We start from the raw sequence: 24,712 nt of genomic DNA, 5'->3' as shown, positions 1-24,712 counted from the left end.
TTTGAGGCATTAACTTTTCTTGTTAATATGTCAAAACATTCTTTTCCGAAGATTTAAAAAGAAGTTTGCAAATAATTCATCCATAGAAGAGTCAAATCAATATTTATGGCTGTAAAGTGTAAAAATATTTTCTTCAAAAAGATCAGCTCATGACAAATTTTCTGAAAACAAACCCACGAACTAATTCTTCCAAATCTATCTAAAAACTCATTTTTTTCATCCAAAGAAATAAAAAAGATCTCTTCTAAGAGCAAATACCAAAAAAAAAAAAATCATCATCTTCAAATTCAAGAAAAACATAATTTGAAACGCAAAATTGGAAATAAATTGTTCTGGCAAATTCAAAGCTGGGAAAAACCATTTTCAAATCCGTACATTTAACGATTCAACAAGGAGGTTCCACAATAGCCAGTTCCATGGCAAATGATAAAGTTGAGTTTTGAGCAAGACCATCATGACACTTAAATATGGATACTGAAAAGATCAATGCAAAACATGGCTATTGACTTTTTGACACAATAACCCCTACGGCAGTCACTACATTCATCCATATTAAGCATAAAGCAGTAACAAAAGATCCCTACTTAGCAATATAATGCAAGCAAAATGTATCAGTAATGCGCCAGGACTAAATTGGTTACAGACTTAACAGTAATTTTCTTACAACAACGAAAAACAACCAAATTCTTCAAGGCAATCGGGGAAGATGAGAATGTAGTATGTTACTTTTTACAGTTACCGAGAATCGTAACAACCCTTTTAAATGCAAGAAATGACTAAAATGATTAAAAGAAATTGCAGCTGGTCAGTGGGGGGAGCTTCCTCCTGCTACTTCTTGCTTAATCTATATTCAGGTGAGTTTTCTCGTAAAGGTGATAAAGGCTGCCTCAATGAATCAACCTCAGTGAAATCAAGTTTTCCTTCAACTGGACTGCTTATCTTGGGGCTTGATTTCCTTTTGTTGCCATGTGAGCACTGTTAAAGGTTAACCAAAACTTTAGCTATGAAAGGCTGCCTCTATAGCGCTCATAGAGAGGAGGAAACAAAAGATCAAGCTAAAAGAAACTCTTATAAGCTCACCTTGCCAGAAGAAGGTTTTCCACCAGAACCAGGTGTGTTCTTCTCTTTCTGGTACAGCCTTATCAGCCTTTTATTCGCCTCATCCAAAACATTGTTTTGTTCAAACAATACGTTCACCTAAAATCAGAAAATTACCATTTTGTTTCTTAGTTTATTAGGATGACAGGATATCAAGCGCTCTCTCTCTCTCTAAATCTACTTACCTCGTCTTCAGCTTTATGGAGGTTTATCCTCAAATGTTCCTTGTCTTTCTGCAGCGTATTGACTTCAGCAACCAGAGCAATAACCTTTTGTGTCGATGGCTTCAATCTATCACAGGAAAAGGCACTCAGCTGAAAATTAAGCAAATTGCAAAAATTGTAGACATTTGGGCAACCAGAAATTGAACTCACCGCTTCCACTTTGTCAACAATCTTTGACAAACTTCTATACCACTATTTGCCTCCAGAAATGCATGTGCTGTTGATGCAGCATCATCTCTACCAATCACAGTTTCCAGCAAATTGTCGAGCAGATTTTGTTCCAGAGAAGCATCGCCCGTGGTTGTGTCATCCTGTATGAGTATAGTAACCTAATAATTAGCCTCCATTTCTAGCAATCTAGCGAGAGTCACCAACATAATAGGGTCTACAGCTAACTAATTGACAGGCTATATTGACCGCGTTATTTTTCAAGCAGCCAGTTAAGTTTTCAAGTAATCAGCAGGCTAATTACATATCCTCAGAAGACCAGTCTAATTATGTGAATAACCGTAACACATGAAAAGATACACCTGCATACTGGTAAAGAGAAAGGATGCTATTCACGAAGCAATTACCAGTCCAATTACTGTTACCGAGGGGGGATACAAAATTAGACCAATAAGCTCCCCCATTGTCATAACAACAGAAGAACTGACAGGAATTTCATTACCTTATATCATGTTACATGGATACCAGTTGAGTATCCGACAATGGAGCTAGGTGTTGGATTCATAATCCATAAATCTAGAATCCGAAAGGTAGTTGAGTCCAAATAAATATCAATTAATTTTATCGAAGTATCTATTATGTTATTTAGTTTGTTCCATAATAGCACATCATATAATAGCACAAACAAAAAATAAAATGGTCAATATTGGAACCTGGCCAGTGGACAGAAACAACATATAGCAGACGAAGACAATTCCACTGGCATACCGATTTTGTGTCATGTCAATACTGGTCAACAACGACAGTGGGTAATTTGCATAACATAGATCTTGTTCCTAAAATCCTAAAACTGAGACATTGACACAACAAAAGGTTTGAGAGACCTCGGCCTAAAGTATACTACCATTGAAAAGCTTCAACCACATCATAACTCATGGTTGAAGAAGCATCAACGAAGTCAAACCCCTCATATTATCCAAGTACAACAGTTCTATGGAGTTTGGGTCGACAACTTTCCCATATCGGAACCAAAAGTCTTAATGAAAAAACATGAATAGTTTCAGCAACAGCAAAGTTGAATTGCTTCCCAGTATCACAGACCAATGTGTATCCTAAAATGGAAATCTTATATCTAAACCCCAAAAGCATGACATGGGTAGGCTTTCGATCCTAATGTACGGTAGTACCAGAGATACTTTAACGCCTTCATAACGCATAGGTGAAGAATAAGGCAATCAACAAAGTATCATGGACCTAATATGCCTAAACCAAGAATATGGAGACCTTATGCATAAACTCCTAAGATGGAGACATTATTACAGAGAATGGCCTCAAGCCTGAATGTACGATTGTACGCTACCATCATTAATACTTTAATCACATCATAACTCATAGTTGAATAAGGCGATCAACAAAGTAAGTAGACCTAATACTGAAAACCCAAAGTGGAGACATTAAGCCTAAAAATCCCTAAAATGGAGACAAAATATAACATAAGGCTTAAAAGACCTCGAGCTTAATGATGCACCATCAACAAAGTATCATGGACCTAATATACCTAAAACCAAGAATATGGAGACCTTATGCATAAACTCCTAAGATGGAGACATTATTACAGAGAATGACCTCAAGCCTGAATGTACGAGTGTACACTACCACCATTAATACTTTAATCACATCATAACTCATAGTTGAATAAGGCGATCAACAAAGTAAGTAGACCTAATACTGGAGCCTCATAATATCTAGCTATGACAGCTCTATGGAGTATTTTGGGTTGAAAACCTCTTTCACGTTAGATTAGATATCAAAAAACCTAATGAAAAAATGTGAATAGTTTATGTTGTAGCAAAAATTCATCTGTTTTGTAACCTCCCTCCCCCGACAATTACAACTTTGCAATGTCAAAGAGTGACCAGAGTACTGACAACAACAACTACAGTCTTAAATGAAAACAATATTCTTCGATGCATATTTCTTCCAGTTTCAAGTAACTGTAGCTTTTCCCAAAGAAATTCAAGAGGAAACCTAATATTTGGTGAACATGAAAGCCCCCCCTGAATCATCAATATTGAGATTAGAACCCCAAATATGGAAATGATATCACCACATGATTCTTTCTCAAAGCATTCCACAAATGTTTCTAGCGCTGCCCAAAAAGATTATAAGTCATCAATAAAGGTGCCAGTAGCGGAAATCTAAAATTTATGGATGTTACTTTTTGGCAGCCAAAAATCAATTATTAGGTTGTGCAGTATCCATGCATCAGTGCATTACTCATCTACATGCTACCAAAATATCTTCACTTCTCTAATTTTTCACTTTTCTTCTTTTTATATCCTATTGGTGTTGAAAGTGATGAATAAATGCTACATCCTGCCGTGAGAAAGACAGGTTAAGCGGATTTGCTGTGAATCCAACTACTTTATGGAGGTTTCACATATATACATTAATAAAAGAGAAAAACCACATCAGTCTAGCCAAAGCCAATCTGTTTCCAGTAAACGCAATCAGCAAAATTGAATCTCTTACAAATGTTCTGGGTTGCAAATTTAGAAATTTTCCTACAACATATCCTGAAGTACCTTTGGGGGGTAAAGTGTACCTTTGGGGGGTAAAGTTAAGAGCAGCCACTTATTTGCTATTGTGTGCTTCATGACATACTATGTTCATCATGGTATTACATCTCATCCCAACATACACCCGCTAAAAAACTTGATAAATTGAAAAAATAAAAGATTATAAGAGGATAGAAATATCTAAAGATGGATAATGTATAAGATGAAATGATCAACAGCGGACAAGGTTTGGATAGCCAGATGGTAAAGACCCTCCACTTTTGACCGCAAATCCAGGGGTTTGAGTTGCCAAGGAGCAAAGCTGGACTTCTAGGTAGGGCGTTTGATAGATGGAGTTAACTTTTTCAAAACAAACAGTCAACTTTATTAACTACTATACATACAGTGCATTAGAGGTGAAGAGCCTGAGGAATAAAAAAAGAACTTCCTCGATCGGTTTTAGAGATTTAGCAATGAACATGAACAGTGATGAAATAGGATGATCATGGAAAAATAAGTTAGGAAAGGGCATGGATAATTCAGAAAATAATTCTCTGAGAATTTAACGCACACATAGAATGAATCTAGAACATTTTAAGAGAGTTAAACTCCATTTTTTGTTGTATGTATCTAGGACCTTCTTTGTGTCGTCAATGATAGAATTGCCTTCAAACATATAACAAAAAGTTCACTCCCTAGTTATCACCAAATAATCTGAAAACTGATTTTGTAGTTAAACCCTTTTTTCTGACAGCTCCTGACAAATACAAAATGCATGGCTTGTTGATTTTAGTTTTAGAAGGAAAAATTTACTGAAACCTTAAAGAAGGTTAAGGACACTTTGTCCCCCTAATAACTTGGCCTACTCTCTTTCTTAGTCCATCCAAAAAAAGTAAAAAACTAGACCTCTTTCCTTAAAAAAATTCTCCTCAACAATTTAAACCAATATAAAGTAACACTCTCTCCATCTGAATTATATATTATACTCTTTCCACTTAATTAAAATATCAAACAATTATTTCTACCAATCTAAATTTGATAAATTATTCTAACATTCTTACTCTCAAAACCTTGCATGTGAATAGGTCAGTTTAATAGGAAGACGGCCATCTAATTCGTATCTAATAAATACAATCTGAGGAGCACAAAAATAACAAATGTATAGAAAAGTATTAAAAATCACATTATAATTATCATACTACTTTGATGTAGAAGATAAAGAGTAACATAATTATCAGTAGAGAATGTAATTAGAAACATTCTGTCAAATTCCCAAAAGCTTTGACTGACAATAGAACAAATTATTAAGGTATTTCTTTTGAAAATGGGTCAACAAGCTTCTACGAGTCCCTAAAGTTTCTTCACAATTTTCGCTCATACTTAGTTGGTTCCAAATTTTATGCAATAAATCATTTTGTTTCCACATTGATGAAGTTCAAGATACTTTGATTTTAAACTTAAACATCATTTGGAGACCTGTGTTAGTGCATTCAAAACAAAATCATATTTAAAAATTAAAAGGAAACCCCACCACGCTGGCCTGACATGTGAAGTATAAACAATTCATCAATTAAAACCACTTAACATCGAATACAGCAGAAACTTTAACATGGAAGAGAACCAAGAAAAAAAAAAAAAGGAATTACATACCACTTGGACTTGGGTCTCATATTGACACTTGTAGAAATGCAATTCTTCAGATAACTTGCGAACCTCTTCCTCCAAGTCATGAACACGAGTCTCAGCTTCCTTTGCTCTCTCATCTGCCTCATTCCCAAAATCCATTAACGCCTCACGGTCATGATCATACAAAGAACACTCTTTCTCCCATCTCTTACACTGTGCCAACAAATTCGAACACTCCACCGCCAATCTATTATTTTCCTCTACAAACTTCTTCAATGCTACAGCATTCATACTTGACTCAGCCTAACAAGTAGCAACATTTTTAACAATTACGAGAAGAAAAAAATCAAATAAAATCTTAATATAAGCATACAAGTGTCTTATATTCCTTTTTGGCCTGTCCCAAAAAGAGTACCTCTTTCTATATTTAGTAGGTTGAGAATTCAAACACAATACACAGCAATTGTAAAACCACAAAAAGCCCATTTGATACCTTTGTATCCGAGAATCAACAAATTGGACTCCACATTGTTCACAAAATTCCGGTTCTTCTTTTTCATCTCCAATTACTCAATAATTTGCACAAGCACAAATTCGGCTTTTTATAGGACCAAAAATTCTTTCACAAAACAATCCATCTTCAAACGACATTTTTATACATTACACACATCTTTAATTTAGAACCACAAGATCGAAAAATCTCCCTATATTTCTTCAACTCGGGAGTATAACGATAAATAATAAAAGAACATCAATTATTTACAACAAACATATGATTTATCTTAAAGTAGATAAAAGAGGAGAGTATAAAGGTATAAACCCTAGTGCGCTCGATGGTTTCATCTTTGTCTTTCAATTTTGCCTGTAGAGAAAGATACTGATTTCTCAGGCGAATGAGTGATTCTTGAGATGCACGAAGCTTTAATTGAAGTGTTTGTGAGGAAACAGGGAGACCAAGAGAGTACTCTATCGATTCACGTATGTAATCTTCTGTTTCTTGAGAAATATCCATCCTCAAAGTTTACGCCAATGGGAAATGGATTTTCGATGAGTTTTTGTCAAGAGCGAGCGGTTGTGGTCTGAATTTTCTGAAATGAGGGGTTTTGGGGCCTCATTTGTAATTTTGTTTTCTATTTATATGATATGATTCTTTCAGATTTCGAATTCGGAAGTGGAAGATCTAGCCGTTACAGATCTGTTTTTGTGTATTTAAATGTAGGCACTCCAGACTCAAGGTGCTCATTTATGCAAATGTTCTTTTTAGGTTATTATTTAAACGGAAAAGGGCCTAAAATGCCCTCCAACTATGGGATTTAGTACAAAAATATCCTCCGTTTACCTTTACACTCTAAAATGCCCCTGTCGTCAACCTATAGGGCCTAAATTGCCCTTATTTTTAACGGTAGGGGCATTTTTGGCCCAATAGATGGACGGAAGGCAATATTGTACCAAATCCCATAGTTCAGGGGCATTTTAGGCCCTTTTTCAAAAAAAAATTAGATCTTTTATTTATTACGTGGTAGGTTTTAATTGGTTAGTTTTAAAATTAACCTAAACTAATTATATCCGCACATAAAATTCGGATCCACCTAACCCGCCCCGACTTAAAATGGTGATTGTAGCAACATCCGTCTCGGCAGTAGGCTACCATTAATCTCCACCGTCCTTTCCTATATTGAAACAGCCTGAAATATTACATGTTGCAGAAATGATTATAAGAAAATATTCATTTTAAAAAAAATATTACACTTCATAACTACATGAGACAACCATCCATGCAGTTCAATTAATAATTCGTTCTTTTAACAGATTAGATTATTTGTCTACATAGAACCACCAGCCTTGGCTAGTTAATGGTGGCTCGATGGGCCGTTTGGATGAGCGTTGTTTCGATGGTGGTTTTAATAGAGGTTTTGGGATGTTTCAATAGAGGAAAGGATGGTGGAGATTAATGGTGGCTCACCGGCAGGGACGGATGTTGCTACAATCATCATTCTAAGCTAGGCCGGGTTAGGTGGATCCAGATTTTGTGTTGGGATATAATTATTTTAGGTTAATTTTAAAACTAACCAATTAAAACGTGTCACGTAATAAATAAAAAATTTAATTATTTTTTCGAAAAGGGCCTAAAATGCCCCTGAATTATGGGATTTGATACAATAGTGCCCTTCGTCCATCTATTGAGCCAAAAATGCCCCTGCCACTAAAAATAAGGGCAATTTAGGCCCAATAGGTTGACAGCATGGGCATTTTAGAGCGCAAAGGTAAACAGAAGGCATTTTTGTACCAAATCTCATAGTTCAAGGGCATTTTCGACCCTTTTCCATATTTAAATTTTGTTCCTATTTTAATAAAGAGAAAATCACTTAATAATACTACTTAAGACTCTATATTAAGAAACATAAGGATACTTTTTCTTATTTACAAAACATACCAACAAAATTACAAAACATACCCTCAAATTGCTGGTCTTCAATTTTGCCCTTCACTTTAAAAAGTGGTCGAAAATACTCCGAGGTTTTAGGTTCGCACCCCCGCTCAGTAAAAAAAAAAAAAAAAAAATAATTTCGCAAGGTAAAGCTTCGCCAAAATTCTGCCTTATAATGCAGAATTTAGTTATGCCTTAAGGCAAATTTTGCCTTATAAAAGGTTGCCTTGCGAAATTTCGAAAGGCAGTTTGTTTTTTTTTTTTTTTTTTTTTTTTACTCTGCTAGAATTCTACAAAAGTTAGGCCTTCCCGAATAGGCCTAATTTGCTACAAAATTTTGTCTTGCATCTTTTTATTTTATTTTTTATACTCTGCTGGAGTTCGAACTCAGAATCTCAGAGATATTTCCAGCCACTTAAAGTGTCGAACGACAAAAATTAAAGACCAGCAATTTGAGGGTAAAAATTAAAGACCACCCCAAATAAGGGCATTTGTACGAATGACCCCTTGGTAAATGGGGACACCGGATTTTGGACTTAGGCGTAGCATGGGCGTTCGATCAAGGCATTTGTACGAATGACCCCTTGGTAAATGGGGACACCGGATTTTGGACTTAGGCGTAGCATGGGCGTTCGATCAATTCGGTTTGACTTTTTAATTTCGAATTAAAAAAAAATTGCAATCGTTACTAATCCAAATGAGTTCGAATTGGATTGATATTTTTAAGTTCGATTTCATTTAATCGGTTTGGTTATTTTGGATCTTCAATCCAATTTTGAGCTTATTAGTTAAGGTGTTGATTTTTCTGCTTACAAACGTGAACATCCAAATAAAATATTTATGTCAAGCTGCCTTAGTAATTCTTCATTCCCACCACAATCATTCAAATAAAATATTCATGTAAATAATGAAACTATTAGCAAGGTAATTCCTAGCAAGAGAAGCATTACGGCTTGAGAATTAACAAGTCCAAGCATAGGAAACCTTGTAATAATAGAAAGAATTCTACCAATCAATACGAAAAACTAGTCATCTTGAAAATTAATAAATCCTAACATAGTAAAATCATGTTTCCTACCTAGTGCCACAAGTCCAAAGAAAACAACGAAAAACACCGTCATAATGAATGCATCTCAATTGATCAGCAGCTAACGTTTCATCAATTGACAAATTATTTTACGCCATAGGGATTACCAGAAATCTCTTTATTAAGACCCACTATTTTATCGATCTTCTTGTTTCTAACAACTCTAGTTAACTTTCGCTCTTAATCAGAGGTCTTAGGTTCAAGTTCCCGCTAGGCACAGAGTCGTTTTTGTTAGAGAACGCTTTATCCCAATGTTGAATTATTTCCGCCGCATTCGAGTTTAGTTGGATTCCAATGCGGATATCGGACACGGTTAAACTTGACACTGACACCTAAGACTGAAAGAAAATGAGATAGCGAATTTATGCTTCTTATTCCCGTGTTTGATCTCTTCCATCTCTGCCTGGCTCGTTGTCACCTATGTTGAAGAAAGGTTTGGAACCCTGTAGAGAATGAAGAGGGGCCAAGGATCTTCCTCTCAACAGTGCTTTTCGAGGCTCCACTCTCCCCCCTGAATAAGTAAGGCCCCGTTAGCCTGGGCGAAGATGGGGATAAAGAGTAAGGATTGAAGCCCCCTTAGCTCTGCCAGCGTTAATATCTTCTCTTAATATTAGTTACTGTGGAAGGCATGAATTGTGTTGAATACTTATATATCTGTCACTTTAGACTTCATAACTAACCATGTTAAATAAACTATATAGTTTGTTTGCCCAGTGGTTATATATTTCTTTCATTCTGAGAAAGCAAAGTTGGAAATAGCGACAAGTAGAATTACGCTTCTGGTATATTCATTAACTAGTGAACCTATCCGCGCTTCGCGCGGATTAGACATCCGAATATTAATTTTGTAAATTTATTACTATTTTTTTAAATTCAAATATTTCAAATTTTAACCAATTATATTGTTAACTCTTAGTTTATATATTTTTCATTACATGAGAGTTTTTTTCTCTTCAGTAAATATTTGTACAATCTCCATGAGTGAAACAATATTTTCATTGTTCTTAATGGGGTGTAAAGACGGAGTTTCAATAAATATTTGTATAATCTATGTGAGTAAATTAATATTTCATTTTTCTTAAAGGAATATAAAGACAAAATTTCAAGAAAAATCGATCTCTTTCTGTGCATATGCAACCTTCTCCTTCCCCCTTTTAAGTTTTAACCCTTTTATCTTTAACTTTTTTCTTTTTTCTTTTTCCTTTCTTACTTGCTTTCACTTCCTAATAATAAACATAAAGTAATAAGAATATAAGGTTCTTAAATCTCTACATAAAATATAGAATAATATATTATAATAATGCATAACATATTATAGGATATGAATAAGCATAGATATTATTACACATTAATTGTAGTTTAATTAGATAATTCGAAAAGTACCAATATGGTAAAGAACAGGAAAAAAACAAACAATTTTAATTGGAGAACAAAATTATCAAAAAGAAATAATAAAACATTATAAATCTATTATTTTAATTTTTTTTATCATTAAATATATTCATTTAACAAATTTGATTAAATCCTAAAATTGATATGGAGCATGATTCGGTAGCCATTTCCTTCTTTCTCAATTTTTGTTTTACCATATATTTTTGGTCATTTTAATTATTATGCATATCCCCATGTTGAAGGTGGCAGCTAGTTTTTAGTTTTTGAAAATCATTAAAAAAAAAAAACAACAACAACAAAAGCATCAATATATGTCACAAGACCGTAGAGCATAGGTAGAGATATGCCTAACCAGATTTAAAAATTCATCAATTCAGAGAGTGAATATAGCTATCTTGAAAGAAATATATTCAATGTTGAGATGAATATCACCGAGTGTCTAGGTTTTTCGATGCAAATGACATAGCACGGATTATCAAAATTCAACAAATAATGAGTAAGAAGTAGTTCTTGAATTCAAAAGGGTAAACTTTTCAATCAAAACATTAGCATATACCTTTACTTGTAAAGAAATTGATTCGTTGAGTGTCCAGCCTCCATTATGCAGATGGCGTGGCACATATTACCAAATTTCGGTAAATAATGGGTAAGAAGTAATTATTGAATTCAAAAGAGTACACTTTTCACTGAAAACATTTGCATATATCTTTACCTGTAAAGAAATTGATCCATTTGAATATGCTTGGAAGATGACACATACAAATAAATTCTAGCAAGATATTAAATATTCACTCACACATAAATTTCACAAGATAAGCTGTGACCATGCAAAGTAAAATAAAAAGCTGAAAAGGCAGTTTATCTTTCGGAAAAATTCCCAAATGCAATGTTGAAGAATTCTTCTTTCCTAGGTAACGACTGTTGAAGCTAAAATAGATGGATGGTATAACCAACATAAGGCTTAGGTCCATTCTTGTCTTTTAACCTCCCCTCAAATATATTAATACACATTAAATAAAAATTAATATAAGAGAAGGGTACAAGAATCATAACTTTTAGAGCACTAATGGAGATTTTTAGGCTTTTCAATATTAGCTAAACTAATAAAATGGAGGAGGAAAAAACCAAAATAAAAGAGAAAAAAGATGATTAGTATTCTTGTGTTGCAAGATGAATTCACCGTTAGTTATCATTTAATACATATATTTATTGTCTCTACAATTTATTCATTTCTTAAGTAACGTTTCTATGCTTTGCCTCTTCATTTTTTTAAATTTATTACTACAATTCTTTATTCTTTATTGTCTTTACATATGGGTCTTCAAATTTAGTTAAAGGGAAAAATGAAGGGAAAAATATCAAAAAAATGAGATAAAAGATAAATACATTTAGTGGCCATAGAGAGATGTCACATAGGATTAGCTATTTCTAGCTTTATTATATATATTGATTGATGATTGCTTAGCTTTATAATATATATTGATTGAGAAAAGGTAAAGGTTTTAGCAAATGAAAAGATTTAGAATATGATAATAACAATAAAAAGGGTTTTGGGCTGATTCAACCAAAAACGTTACCTGGGCAGTGGTTGAATCATTAAAGATCATCATTTACTACTACTACTACTACTATTACATGGGTTTATTGCTACATTTACTTGGAAGGCATATTTTTAATTCATTGGTTAGTAGGAAAAACTCATAAAAATCTAAAAAAAGGAGAAAAAAGATAAATGTCAATGGAGGCCATAGAGAGGTGTCACGTATGATTGTTTATGCCTAGCTTTATATTATATATATATATATACATATATATATATATAAACAAATAATTCCGGATCCTAGAGTTGTTGCGATATTAATAACTTAACTTATGAAAGTCAGATACAGGACCACTCGAATGTTGAGTATATAAGGTGATCCAAACAACAACAAATATTTAATGAATACCAATATTTTACAAGTAAAATATCAAACTTATCTAAAGAAAAATGAAACACAAATAGTACATTCATTACTGTTGGGGAAGAGCCAACTTTATTGTTTCTTTTTTCCATCATTTGATGAATTTGGTATCTTCACAGTCGTCAATTGATTGCTGATGAATGCCTCCAACTTTTCATCCACTTCTTCAACCTTTATATAATCGATCATTCAAAACAAGAATATATTAGTATTAAGCACTTTGCCAGAATATATTTGAAAATCATATTCAATTCATCGTATCAATTTGCAAGATCTACTCTATAATTTAATAGTTTTTGAGCTAGCAAGGTGATAGATAAATCTTGTGTTTTCCCTCTCTCTTGATATTACATTAATTAAATATTTAGAGGGATATGATAGTTTCGATCTCCTTCTTGATATTTGTACTCTCAAAATATTCAACAAGATCGAGTAAGTAGGCAGATTATCAATTAGCTTTACATGCACATGGTCTGTCACCTTAACAGTTAACATGTGGTACAGACTATCATATGCTATGCACGCGTGAACTCCTTTTATGGTATAACAATTTTTGGCTTAAGATTCCCCCCCCTATAGTATAACAATTTTTGGTTTAAGATTCCCCCCTCCCCCGCCCCCCCCCCCCCCCCCTCTTTTTTTATAGCTATCATGTCCGAATCAACCTATGCTCATCTCAATCAATTTACCAAAGAATCTATTTAACCCAAAATTTGGTTATTTTGAAAAGAAAAAATAAAAATTTTGAGAAAATATTTTTATTGAGTACAATTTATATTTGACTAATTAATTTGAAAATTACTTTTGTTATTATTAGAATAACAATTTATGCTTGGTCAAAGTACTAAAAGTGTTCGTTGGAAAGAAAAAAAAAAAATCTCAAATGCACTTTTTTTTTTTTTTTTTTTCCTACAGATCAAACAGCTTAATTCTCTCTTTAAAATAAGCACCTTTTATGTCTAGACTTGGCCAAACTCACACAACGTATTGTAGAGAGAGAAATTGTAGTTAAGATTAGATTTGAGATCTTCAATTTGTTACTTTAATACCTCAATCACTGACTCATGACTCACCTTTTAGGAGTTAGCAATTAAACACAATTTGTCCAAATTATATATATTTGGAGAAATTAAAGAATTGCTAAGTAGATGAAAATTAAAATAGAGAGGAAAAAAGTCAAAATTAACCTTGTCCATGAGGTCTTGGACTGCTTGAGCATCCTTTTCAGTTTCTTCAGCCAAATGTTCAATGGACTCTACTATGCCTCTAAGCTTTCCTTGCGGCAACTTTGCAGCAAATTCCTCAGCTGCCTTGTCCACGTCATCCGCCACTTTTTCCACCGCTTCCGCCACCTTCTCCACCGTCTCCGCCGCCACTGCAACTTGCTCTATGGAAGTTGATCCCCCCAAAAAAAAAAAAAAAAATTAAAAAAAAGAAAAAAGAAAGAAATTAAAGTGTAAAAATTAAGGGGAAGAAATGTATATGCTTACTTGTTACTGTTAATAATCTTGCTGTTATCAAAGGTACAGTTACACCTAATCCCACAGCCCAACTAACCCTGCCAATATCAAATTTCTATGTCAAACTTTGTGACAAATTAATGGTACATACATGAAAGAATAGTCAAAATTTACGTGCATTAAAATTCCTTACCAAGAGTTTTCACCAGTTGGCAAAAAGGGGATAACACCTGAAAGCAGATCTCCTGTTTCAGCAGTTGCATGTACAACTAAATCTCTACATGGCCAAAAAAAATGAATATAAAGGACTTAGAATCCGCAAGAAAATGATCACCCATAGAAAAATTTGTTACGGAAAAAAAGTTTACTCCCTCAGTGACGGAGCCGGAAATTTGGCGAAGGGTGTGCAAATTTTCTTCTCACTTATGCTAAGAATGTGCAAAATTGAATATATACTCATAATTGCCAACATTTAACCTTTGCACATAGCGTAATTTTCCGGCGAAGGGTGTGGACCTGACCACCCATTGCCTAAGCCCCGCCCATGTACTCCCTCCGTCCCAACTCCCAATTTATGTGATGATAAATAATGAAAGAACGATTTTTGAAACTTGTGATCTAAAATAAATCATAGATATTTATGTGACTATAAATCATCTTACTGAGCGTAAATAAGAGGTTTAAGATTAAATTGTTCTAAGTATCAAAAGAGTATCATCTTTTTTGTACAAAATAAAACGGATTGAATATCACATAAATTGGGACAGAAAGACCAAGATAAATTTATATGAAGGAAATATGACCTTGGCTTTTTGTTACTTTTCCGTAGTACTACACCAGATCCATGGGAGCTGGTTGTGAGATTATCTGGGAATGAACATCCACCATTGTTGTTTTTAACAATGGCTAAAGGATTGAAGATCTGAGTTTGAGATCTGCTGCTGCATGGATATTGAAGATTAGTTGACATATAACAAGCTGGCATCATAAGTGAGATCAACATAGTTTTTGTAACAAATTAAAGTGGAAGTGCTGTCGAAAAATTCTTTTCTTCAGTTTTTGGATGATCTATTCTTTATGGATCTACAGCCCAAAGAAATGAAGTAGCTAAACAGTAGAAGAGAAGAAGTCAAGAGTGCAGGTAGATGGATGCATTAAATTAAGCGCATTAATAAAGTATAGGTTTTGTGTTTTGTGGTGCATATAAATAGTACATAATTTCGAGTACCTTTTAAATAGAATTTATTTCTCTCTGGAAAATAAAAAGATCTAAAGAGATCCTTTATTACATATATTTTTTTTATGCAGTCAATGCCTCGAGAAAGGTTTTGAAAAATTACAATTGAAGCGCCACTAGTAACACTATTATCATACTTTTTAAGACTTAACACTTTTATAGACTCAAACTACCTTTCCAACTTGTGTTTCGTACGAATATATGGTCACATATATAAGTCAAAAATATAAAACGCAAAATAAAAAGATGCATCTAAATGTATGTCTCTTTTTTGGACAATATCTGTGTAAGAGTAGTTTGTTATAAGGTGGGGAATGTGGGTTCGTCCCACATCAAATGATGGAAGCCTTTTTTAAAAGTTTTAATCCATTCCCTCTAAGTACCTTTTGCTGGAGAACACATATAAATATGAGTATATGTGTAGTGCATACCATATGTCAAAAAAATGGATTTGTATAGTGTATATCATATGTCAAAAAAATGGATTTTTATTTTATTTGGATTTTAAATTTTGAATTTAAGTTTGAATAATGTTTGGTAAGAGAAGCGTCTCTTCTACAAAGTCTCATTTTTGCTGTATAAATAACTAAATTCTCTGCAAGCGCGTAAAAAAATCTGCATGTATGAACTTGGTTGTTGTATCCTGAAGAAGATTTATCTATATTTTCTTCAATCAATATACGAGCAATATTTTCTTTTAAAAAAATCAATTTCACATCCCAAGCACTTCTTCTTGTCTCTTTCAGACTATTTTGCCTAACAACTTGCTAGACGTACTATGAAGGTGCATTCGATTTAGAAGTGTAATTGACTCAAATTATGCAATGATAGAACAAAGTTCTTCTGTTAATAAAAAATTAACAAAGACTCTTCTCCTTTTTATCTTAGTAATCACTTTTTTTAAAAACAATATTTGAAGACATTCAACGAGGTTGGATGGTAAAAAATTTCTTTGGCTTTCTGAATGTCTTTATTAATCTTACTCCCTCAACAACTAACAGCATGATCATTTTTAATTTATGCGAATGAAAGTAGGAGAATATTCATTGTAATTCCTTTCATTTTTTTTGGTAAATATTATAGTATTCAGCTATGATTTATACAGTACTAAAGAACTCCTACAATATACAGTTCAGTAATATATATAAACACGCATTACGTTTTGCGTGCTATACCTCCAAATATATGAACTACTATTGCTTAATTTGATGACGGAATTTATTAATTAACCCAGCATTATATACAGCTTTAAGAATTAATTTGCCAAGTTGTACAAATTATCAGCGTCCTACGTGGTGTTTCAGCTTATTGTATAATACAATTACTTTTTAACCCGTTGTTTTACCATTGTATCAGTTAACAGTCATTTTATGCTCAATTACTCAACACATTCTATTTTTACACTAATATATATATATATATATATATATATATATATATATAGCCCACGTGTTTCTCATAATTTGCAAAAAAGTAATAGCACAATCCTGCCAAGTTTCTGTAAAGGTACATAATATATATATATAGCCCACGTGTTTCTCATAATTTGCAAAAAAGTAATAGCACAATCCTGCCAAGTTTCTGTAAAGGTACATAATAAAGATAGGGTTTATTTTTGTTTCGTACTTATTATATTTCTATCAAAATTATTGTTGATTATTGATGTCCTTTGTTTTCAAACAAAAGTGGTCAATCATGTAGACTTCCACTACCATTTTTATTCCTTGACACGTGAATCGCATGATATATCAACCAAATTATCTTAATATTGTGATGCAAATTGCACTAGAAGAAATACATGAAAGTGTGTCCCACTTTTTTATTTCTTCGTTTCTCAACAATGAAATGATTGCAACACAAATAGAGGTATATCAAGGCCCACGGAGGTAATTTTAGATCAGATTTATCATCATGCAAACTAATACTCTTTTGTAAAATGTTATTTTTTCTTTTTAAATTTACCAAACATATTTATATAGTGAAATATTTGTGATTTCCTCTTAAAATACCTAATTGTTAAAAAAAAATCACTCATATGCATAAAAGCTGTCTATTTCTTATCATAATTAATATTCATGTAGTCATGTTTTCATAATTAATATTGATGTAGTCATGTTTGCCTGATGATAAAGAAGTACCTGGGAATATATGGAGCATATATTATTACACAAGGATTTCCGGCCCTTGCTTATTGGTAAATTTCGATTTCAATCTTTGTGATATTCAACGAAACACATTTAATTTTAAAATAATTGAAATGTGTGATTTTAATCCTTTTATGTAGGAAGTACGTTAGAGTTGAATTGTTTATAGAACTGTATTATCGTCAAACATGTATATTAACAATATAAACTTGGTATAATACATGAGTATAATTAAGTGGTAGTACATATAGTAATTATCGTAAATTTGCAAATATTCACAAGCAAATGGATTAAAAAGTACATATTTCAACTAATTGAAGATTAAATATATATAGTCAAATATCACAAGAACTAAAACTAAAATTTATCAATAATCAAAGGACTAAAAGCATTATAAACCCTATATAGAATGACCTATAGTTTAATTGTAGGAGTTATTTCTTTGAGTTAAAATCTAGAACATCTACTACTGTAGTTTTATTGTCATCATCTGTGACGGAGTCAACCAACGACTTCACTCTCTCTTCTGCTTTAAGCTCCACCTCTTGTACCTGCATTTAGACAAAATTATTTGATGTTACATTATTTTTATATTAATTTATTTAGAAAAGAGTAATATTAAAATAATTTAATCTTAAATTTTTTAATGTTATTTTTAATGAAATATTTTTATTGTCAACGAAATTTTATCCTATATTCAAGTACAAGGTTCAATCTTTTTCCTTAAGCTTCATCAAATTACGCCATATAAATTGAAACAAAGTTTCCAGTATCTAGTCATATTCATTCTCCTGCGCATGCAATAAATTATTAAAGTAGGTATGGTTAGAAAAGGAAGATTGAAAAGAAAAAACATATTTTATTGCTTATTTTCTTATCTCTTGCAGGACAAGAAGGAAGAGAATGCTAGTCTTCTATAGTAAGGAACTAGGAAAATTATAATATAATACTAATCTTATATTCAAGTCATAGATGATGAACAATTGGTATTTGTTTATACCAAAGATAAGGCTAACAAGCTGATTATAGTCTTTATATTAAAGCAATTGTCTGGTCATGTGCGTTAGTTACATTGTACAAGTTTGATTCTTGATCTAGGATAGAGAAGAGCTTAAGAAAAAAATTAAAACTAATATTCAAATCCCACTTCGCAGAAGGATTATTATATTATTATCTTTCGCTTCTTAAAAGTCAACAACATTAATTCTTGACTAAGAGTTGTATTATTTTTAGCTTGTGAACGACAAGTGCTTATTTTTAAAAGAGAAATAGTTATATTTATTGAAAAATTAAGTTGTTTGACCAATATTTGGGCAAAAATACGTTCTTTTGCATATAGTAGAAGTTGTCTTTTTTGCTATGGAAAGAAGCTGAAAAAATAGTTTTTCTTTATAAATACAAGTTGCTTATAGAATTTTCAGGATAAAAGTACCCTTACGAAAAGTTTATTTTTACCAAACTATCCCCACCACATGGGAAGAAAAATAATTATAAATTCATCACATCTATGACCAAAGTCTCGTAAACTTGCCATCTCTCTATCTTGTGACTTTTTTTTTAATCAAATGAATTGACAAACTTAACTTATAAAACCTCTCGTGATAAATATTTTAAATCATTTGTCAATTTAAATAATACTAATTGTAAAATAAATTTTTACATATCTTTATCTTAATTTTACACTCAAAATGATTAATTCTATGAAAAGATGGTTAAACACAAACTTCTTTCTACTAAAACAAAAGTTTTTTAAAGCATGCATGTAGGCATGGCCAAATTATAGACTAAGTTAATTGCCACCAGATTTATAGAATTCCATTTTTGTTACAACATTAATTCAACAAGTATTCAAACTTGCACTCTAAAAAGGTAACGTGGGAAATAATAATCAAGTGTGCTAGGAAGCTTTTTAATTAACTAAGATTATTATTAAGAGAATTAATCAAACGTTATCTTTCAAATCTTCAGCTGCATGAGCAACCTTGGCTGTTTTCTCTGATAAATTTTCAACAGCATCTTTGAGTTGCTCTTTTGGTAAACCATCCGCTTTACGCTCCTCGTAGTCGCCCTGCATCTAAAATTGAATCAAGATTAATATTTGCATTGTCTTATAGACATTTTGTAGTAATACTTTTCAATAAAGTTGATGGATCTAAGTTCTGTGCTCTTTAAGATATCAGTGGAATTTAACTTATATATCAAATTATCACTCTATTTTCCCAAATTGATATGGTACAATGTGAAAAATAGAGTAATGATCTGCTTAAACATGTTAAAATTAATTTAACTTTGTTTTAAAAAAGATTAAAATGTATTAGTCGTGTAAAAAATTGTTATATTATCTGTGTACAGTCAAACCTCTCTATAACAACATCTTTGGTTACGCGATTTTTGGCTGCTATAGCGATTGACTGTTATACATCTATAACAACATTTGACATTTAAATAATATTTACTATTATTATAGAGAGGTTTACTGCTAAATCCTAATCCGTGTGCTAGCTATGAATTTGATTGAAGAAACCTTGCTTACAAACACACCCACAATGGTTGTATTAGCAAATCAATTGATCAGACTTTCAAATCATGAGTTCTCTTGAAGCTCATTCACCATGGGTGGGCACATTTTTTAAGAAAAAAAAATGCTAATTTCTAAGCTTAATTACACTTGTATAAGAAGAAAAATCTTGTAAGGATAAGAAAAAATATTCATATAATATTCTTTGTAATAAATATGTATTAAAATATCAAAATATTTGGTCAAAATCTCTAGCTAGACCTATTATTGGTAATTTTAGAGATTCTATTTCTATAAAGATGTTTAATTATTACATTACAAAAAAGGAGATAGTTGTTATGGGGGTTAAATTTACAAAGATATAAAGATAGATACTATTCTTTGTTATAGAGAGGTAAAATATCACAAAAAAATCAGTTCGGAGAAATTTTTTTGAGGAGAAATTTTTTTGAGTGTTATAGTGAGGTGCTATTATATAAGGACGTTGTTATATATGGAGACGACTGACTTTATATAATTAAAATTGTTACGCATATATAACATAAAATACTATCCTCCGGGACAAGATTAACTTTATATTGATACATGATTAATTTATTGAAGTAGTTATGGTTAGAAAAGGAAATTTTAAAAAGAAAGCAAAGTTTCTAAGGGGGGAAGAAGAGACTGTTAGCCTTTCACTCTTTTGCAATAAGGAACAAGATAAATCGGTATAATAATCTTATGTTCAAGTCATAGTCGATGAACACTACAGGAGTATTTGTTTATAGCGAAGATGAGGCTAACAAAATTACGGAATATGAAGTAGTATATACTAAGGCAATTGTCTGGTCAGACTGCGATAGCTGTGCAGGTTTGATTCTTGGCTGGAAAAGAGATTAAGATTATTTTTTAGTTAAAAAGAATGAATGTCAATCCCGACAGCTTCACTTCATTAGAAGGATAATTATCTTTCGATTCTTAAAAGTCAACAATACCAACTTTATGACTGAGTTCTTAAACATTTGTGACAAATTTTCAAAGTTAACGTGGGTTAGTTTCCTTTTGTGTAGTTGATTAAGTCAATTGCCAGGTTTAAAGAATTTCACTTAATTTAAACAAGTAATCAGACTTACGATCTGAAAGTAAAATATGAAAATAATAATAATAAAGTGCGTACTAGCTGGCAGGCACGGATCTAGAAGGGGGTGAGGGTATTCACCCAATACCTTGAGCAAAAAATTACTCTGTATTTATTGGGTAATTTTTTTATTTTCTTATGTATATATATAGATTTGAATCTCCTAAATACAAGACTAGAGGTTGGCTTAATCGTTTAGAACGTTTAAAATTCACCTTGAGGTTCCAAGTTCAAATGTCGAACATTATATTTTTATTTTTCGAACCCACCTTAATGAAAATCCTAAATCCACCGCCAATGCAGCTAGAAAGGAATTAAGGTGCTTAATAAACTAAGAAAAATAATTAGAAATACCTTATCGATGAAATCATCAGTTGCACGAGCTACCTCGGCTGCTTCTTCTGAGAAATTTTCGACAGCTTTGAGAGCATTTTTGAGTTGGCCTGCTGGCAAATCATTCCCCATGTTTTCAGCCAGCTTGTCTGCTTTCCCAGCCAACTCCTCCACATTTTCTACTACCTCTTCTACTGTTTGTATTATATTTTCCACTTTATCTGTCCAATTTTAATAGAAAAGAAGTGAGAAAGATCGAGCAGGCAGCAGATTAATTAAACCTTTTCTATCTTTTTCCATTCTTGTACTTCGAGGAAATAATTAGTTGAATTTAGAAATATATGCATTGATGTAATTGATTGAGGCATAATGTAATTATGTAAAAGTGTGTTATAACCATTTAAGTTTTTAGATGAGTTGTATATCATGTATACAACACAACGTGGTATCAGAGAACGCAAGAGCTACTAGCTAGATTCAAACCCTACGATACCCAAAAAGTAAAATTCCACATATTTTTGGGCCAAGAAAGATAATAAGGCTCACACGTGAGAAAGTGTCAAGACATAATATAATTAAGTAATTAAAGTGTGCTTTTTTTGATAACTTAGACTTTTTAATGAGACTATCATCTACTCAATAGTAATAAGTTTTGGTTAGAAATCTTACTTTTGAGATGCAATAACGAACCCCATTTGTAGCGGAAGAATGGTAAAATTACTGATAACAGGATTCCAATAAGCCAACCATTGCTGTAACAATGCTCAGAAAGAAAAAAAAAATATATCTAGTGATCATTAAAAGCCATCAGGTTAATTCGAGCCAGTTGAGTGTATGCTAACTGTTTCTTTTTTCTTTTATTCATATTTATGGAGATCATCAATATGATAAATGTGAAACTTACAAGGGATTTGAAGATGGTGGAGAAGGCAAGGGAACTCCTGGTTGACCATTGTTGCAAACCACAAACTTCCTATAGGAAAAAGAAAGAGGACATAGAGTTTATTCATCAAACAACAATAACTACCTTAGTCCCAAATAAATTAAGGTCAGCTATATGAATCTTCGCTATTCTTTTGAAGCTAACTGATGTCATCATCACAGGAAATTCATTTCATCAAATAAGAACAAACAATTTAGATGTGTACCTCTTAATTATGTGACCAGTTAAAAGTCCTTTTCTTGATCCGAGAAGTGACAAGCTATCGTGTTGACCTCCAAAGCATTTGAGATTCTGTTCTTTCAAGCCAAAACTAGTACTGTATAAAGAGAGACTATTAGACCTACAATGGGACCTGCAGGCATTGTTCATACCTGTAGAACTTTGCACTATATTAATGGATTGTATCATCGATATCTGATAATTATGCAGATCTGCCTAGCTAATTTTTCAAATGGAGAAAGAGGACAAGAGATTATCAATGGGAGATGAATATGTTGCCAATCAAGAATTTTTACCTTTGGGTTTTACACAGAGAAGACGATTTGATATGTATATATAGAATATTATTGGCATGTTGGAGACTCGAGTTCAAGTCTTCGCACAATAGTTGCAAATTTTAGGGCCTGTTTGGAAAGCCACCCAGGTAATTGGAATTGGGTGTAATTACACAGTTTAGCCTATTTGTTTGATCAGGTAATTACACAGTTAGGTGGAAATTGGGTGTAATTGAGAGGGTGTAATTACACTCTCCAATTCTCAAGAGGGGGCTGAGAATTGGGTGTAATTACACCCTGTAATTACAAGGTTACTTTTTAGTTTATTTCTTTTTAATTTTATTTTATTTTAATTTCTTTTCTTTTTTAATTTATTTTTATTTCTATTATTTAATTTCTTTTTTATTTTATTTTTATTTCTTTTATTTTCTAATTTATTTTTTATTTCTATTATTTAATTTCCTTTTTATTTTTACTTTTTAATTATTTTTATTTTTTAAAAATATTTTTCTATTTATAATATTTATATTTCATTTCCTTTCTTCTCATTCCCAACCTTTACTTCTTGTGGTTCCATGTAATTCTTTCGTATTTTTTTTTAGTTTTTTATTTTATTCATTTAGCATAACCGTGTTAATATTCTAATTTTTGAAACTACATCTCTTAATATTATAAAGAATGAGTCATTAACAAACTTGGCATATAATGAGTGACGTTATTAAAGTAGAATTTATTTCTCTCTGGAAAATAAAAAGATCTAGAGAGATCCTTTATTACATATTTTTTTTATGCAGTCAATGCCTCGAGAAAGGTTTTGAATAATTACAATTGAAGCGCCACTAGTAACACTATTATCATACTTTTTAAGACTTGAACACTTTTATAGACTCAAACTACCTTTCCAACTTGTGTTTCGTACGAATATATGGTCACATATATAAGTCAAAAATATAAAACGCAAAATAAAAAGATGGATCTAAATGTATGTCTCTTTTTTGGACAATATCTGTGTAAGAGTAGTTTGTTATAAGTTGGGGAATGTGGGTTCGTCCCACATCAAATGATGGAAGCCTTTTTTAAAAGTTTTAATCCATTCCCTCTAAGTACCTTTTGCTGGAGAACACATATAAATATGAGTATATGTGTAGTGCATACCATGTGTCAAAAAATGGATTTGTATAGTGTATATCATATGTCAAAAAAATGGATTTTTATTTTATTTGAATTTTAAATTTTGAATTTAAGTTTGAATAATGTTTGGTAAGAGAAGCGTCTCTTCTACAAAGTCTCATCTTTGCTGTATAAATAACTAAATTTCTCTATGCAGCGGCGCAGAAAAAATCTGCATGTATGAACTTGGTTATTGTATCCTGAAGAAGATTTGTCTATATTTTCTTCAGTCAATATACGAGCAATATTTTCTTTTAAAAAAATCGATTTCACATCCCAAGCACTTCTTCCTGTCTCTTTCAGACTAATTTGCCTAACAATTTGCTAGACGTACTATGAAGGTGCATTCGATTTAGAAGTGTAATTGACTCACATTATGCAATGATAGAACAAAGTTCTTCTGTTAATAAAAAATTAACAAAGACTCTTCTCCTTTTTATCTTAGTAATCACTTTTTTAAAAACAATATTTGAAGACATTCAACGAGGTTGGATGGTAAAAATTTCTTTGGCTTTCTGAATGTCTTTATCAATCTTACTCCCTCAACAACCAACAGCATGATCATTTTTAATTTATGCGAATGAAAGTACGTAGGAGAATATTCATTGTAATTCCTTTCATTTTTTTTGGTAAACATTATAGTATTAACCTATAAATATATGAACTTATGATTTATACAAGATTAAAGATTAAAGCCCTACAATATACAAATTATCAGCGTCCTACGTGTTGTTTCAGCTTAGTATAA

At 32.1% G+C, this 24,712-nt stretch overlaps 3 protein-coding genes across 3 annotated transcripts; all 3 read right to left on the bottom strand.

Annotated features, from left to right (window-relative positions):
• Window positions 1-609: 609 nt before the first annotated feature.
• Window positions 610-6,838, bottom strand: LOC132033676 (uncharacterized). Its single transcript, XM_059423714.1, has 6 exons — window positions 6,495-6,838; window positions 5,699-5,977; window positions 1,473-1,633; window positions 1,284-1,389; window positions 1,081-1,197; window positions 610-975 (listed from the first exon to the last, which is right to left on the bottom strand). The coding sequence occupies exons 1-6, from the start codon at window positions 6,684-6,686 to the stop codon at window positions 829-831; spliced, it is 1,002 nt and encodes a 333-aa protein (XP_059279697.1). The 5' UTR covers window positions 6,687-6,838; the 3' UTR covers window positions 610-828.
• A 5,584-nt stretch (window positions 6,839-12,422) lies between these two features.
• Window positions 12,423-15,193, bottom strand: LOC132033675 (uncharacterized). Its single transcript, XM_059423713.1, has 5 exons — window positions 14,809-15,193; window positions 14,199-14,282; window positions 14,036-14,103; window positions 13,733-13,932; window positions 12,423-12,716 (listed from the first exon to the last, which is right to left on the bottom strand). The coding sequence occupies exons 1-5, from the start codon at window positions 15,006-15,008 to the stop codon at window positions 12,618-12,620; spliced, it is 651 nt and encodes a 216-aa protein (XP_059279696.1). The 5' UTR covers window positions 15,009-15,193; the 3' UTR covers window positions 12,423-12,617.
• Window positions 15,194-17,632: 2,439 nt separating this feature from the next.
• Window positions 17,633-22,714, bottom strand: LOC132033674 (uncharacterized). Its single transcript, XM_059423712.1, has 6 exons — window positions 22,506-22,714; window positions 22,262-22,330; window positions 22,027-22,109; window positions 21,379-21,578; window positions 19,368-19,460; window positions 17,633-17,937 (listed from the first exon to the last, which is right to left on the bottom strand). The coding sequence occupies exons 1-6, from the start codon at window positions 22,706-22,708 to the stop codon at window positions 17,821-17,823; spliced, it is 765 nt and encodes a 254-aa protein (XP_059279695.1). The 5' UTR covers window positions 22,709-22,714; the 3' UTR covers window positions 17,633-17,820.
• Window positions 22,715-24,712: the final 1,998 nt, after the last annotated feature.

The sequence above is a fragment of the Lycium ferocissimum genome, chromosome 10 (assembly GCF_029784015.1).
Source record: "Lycium ferocissimum isolate CSIRO_LF1 chromosome 10, AGI_CSIRO_Lferr_CH_V1, whole genome shotgun sequence".
In the NCBI taxonomy this organism is placed as follows: Eukaryota; Viridiplantae; Streptophyta; class Magnoliopsida; order Solanales; family Solanaceae; genus Lycium; species Lycium ferocissimum.
Note: the sequence above shows the minus strand (reverse complement) of the source record. Positions and strands in the feature narration are given on the sequence as shown.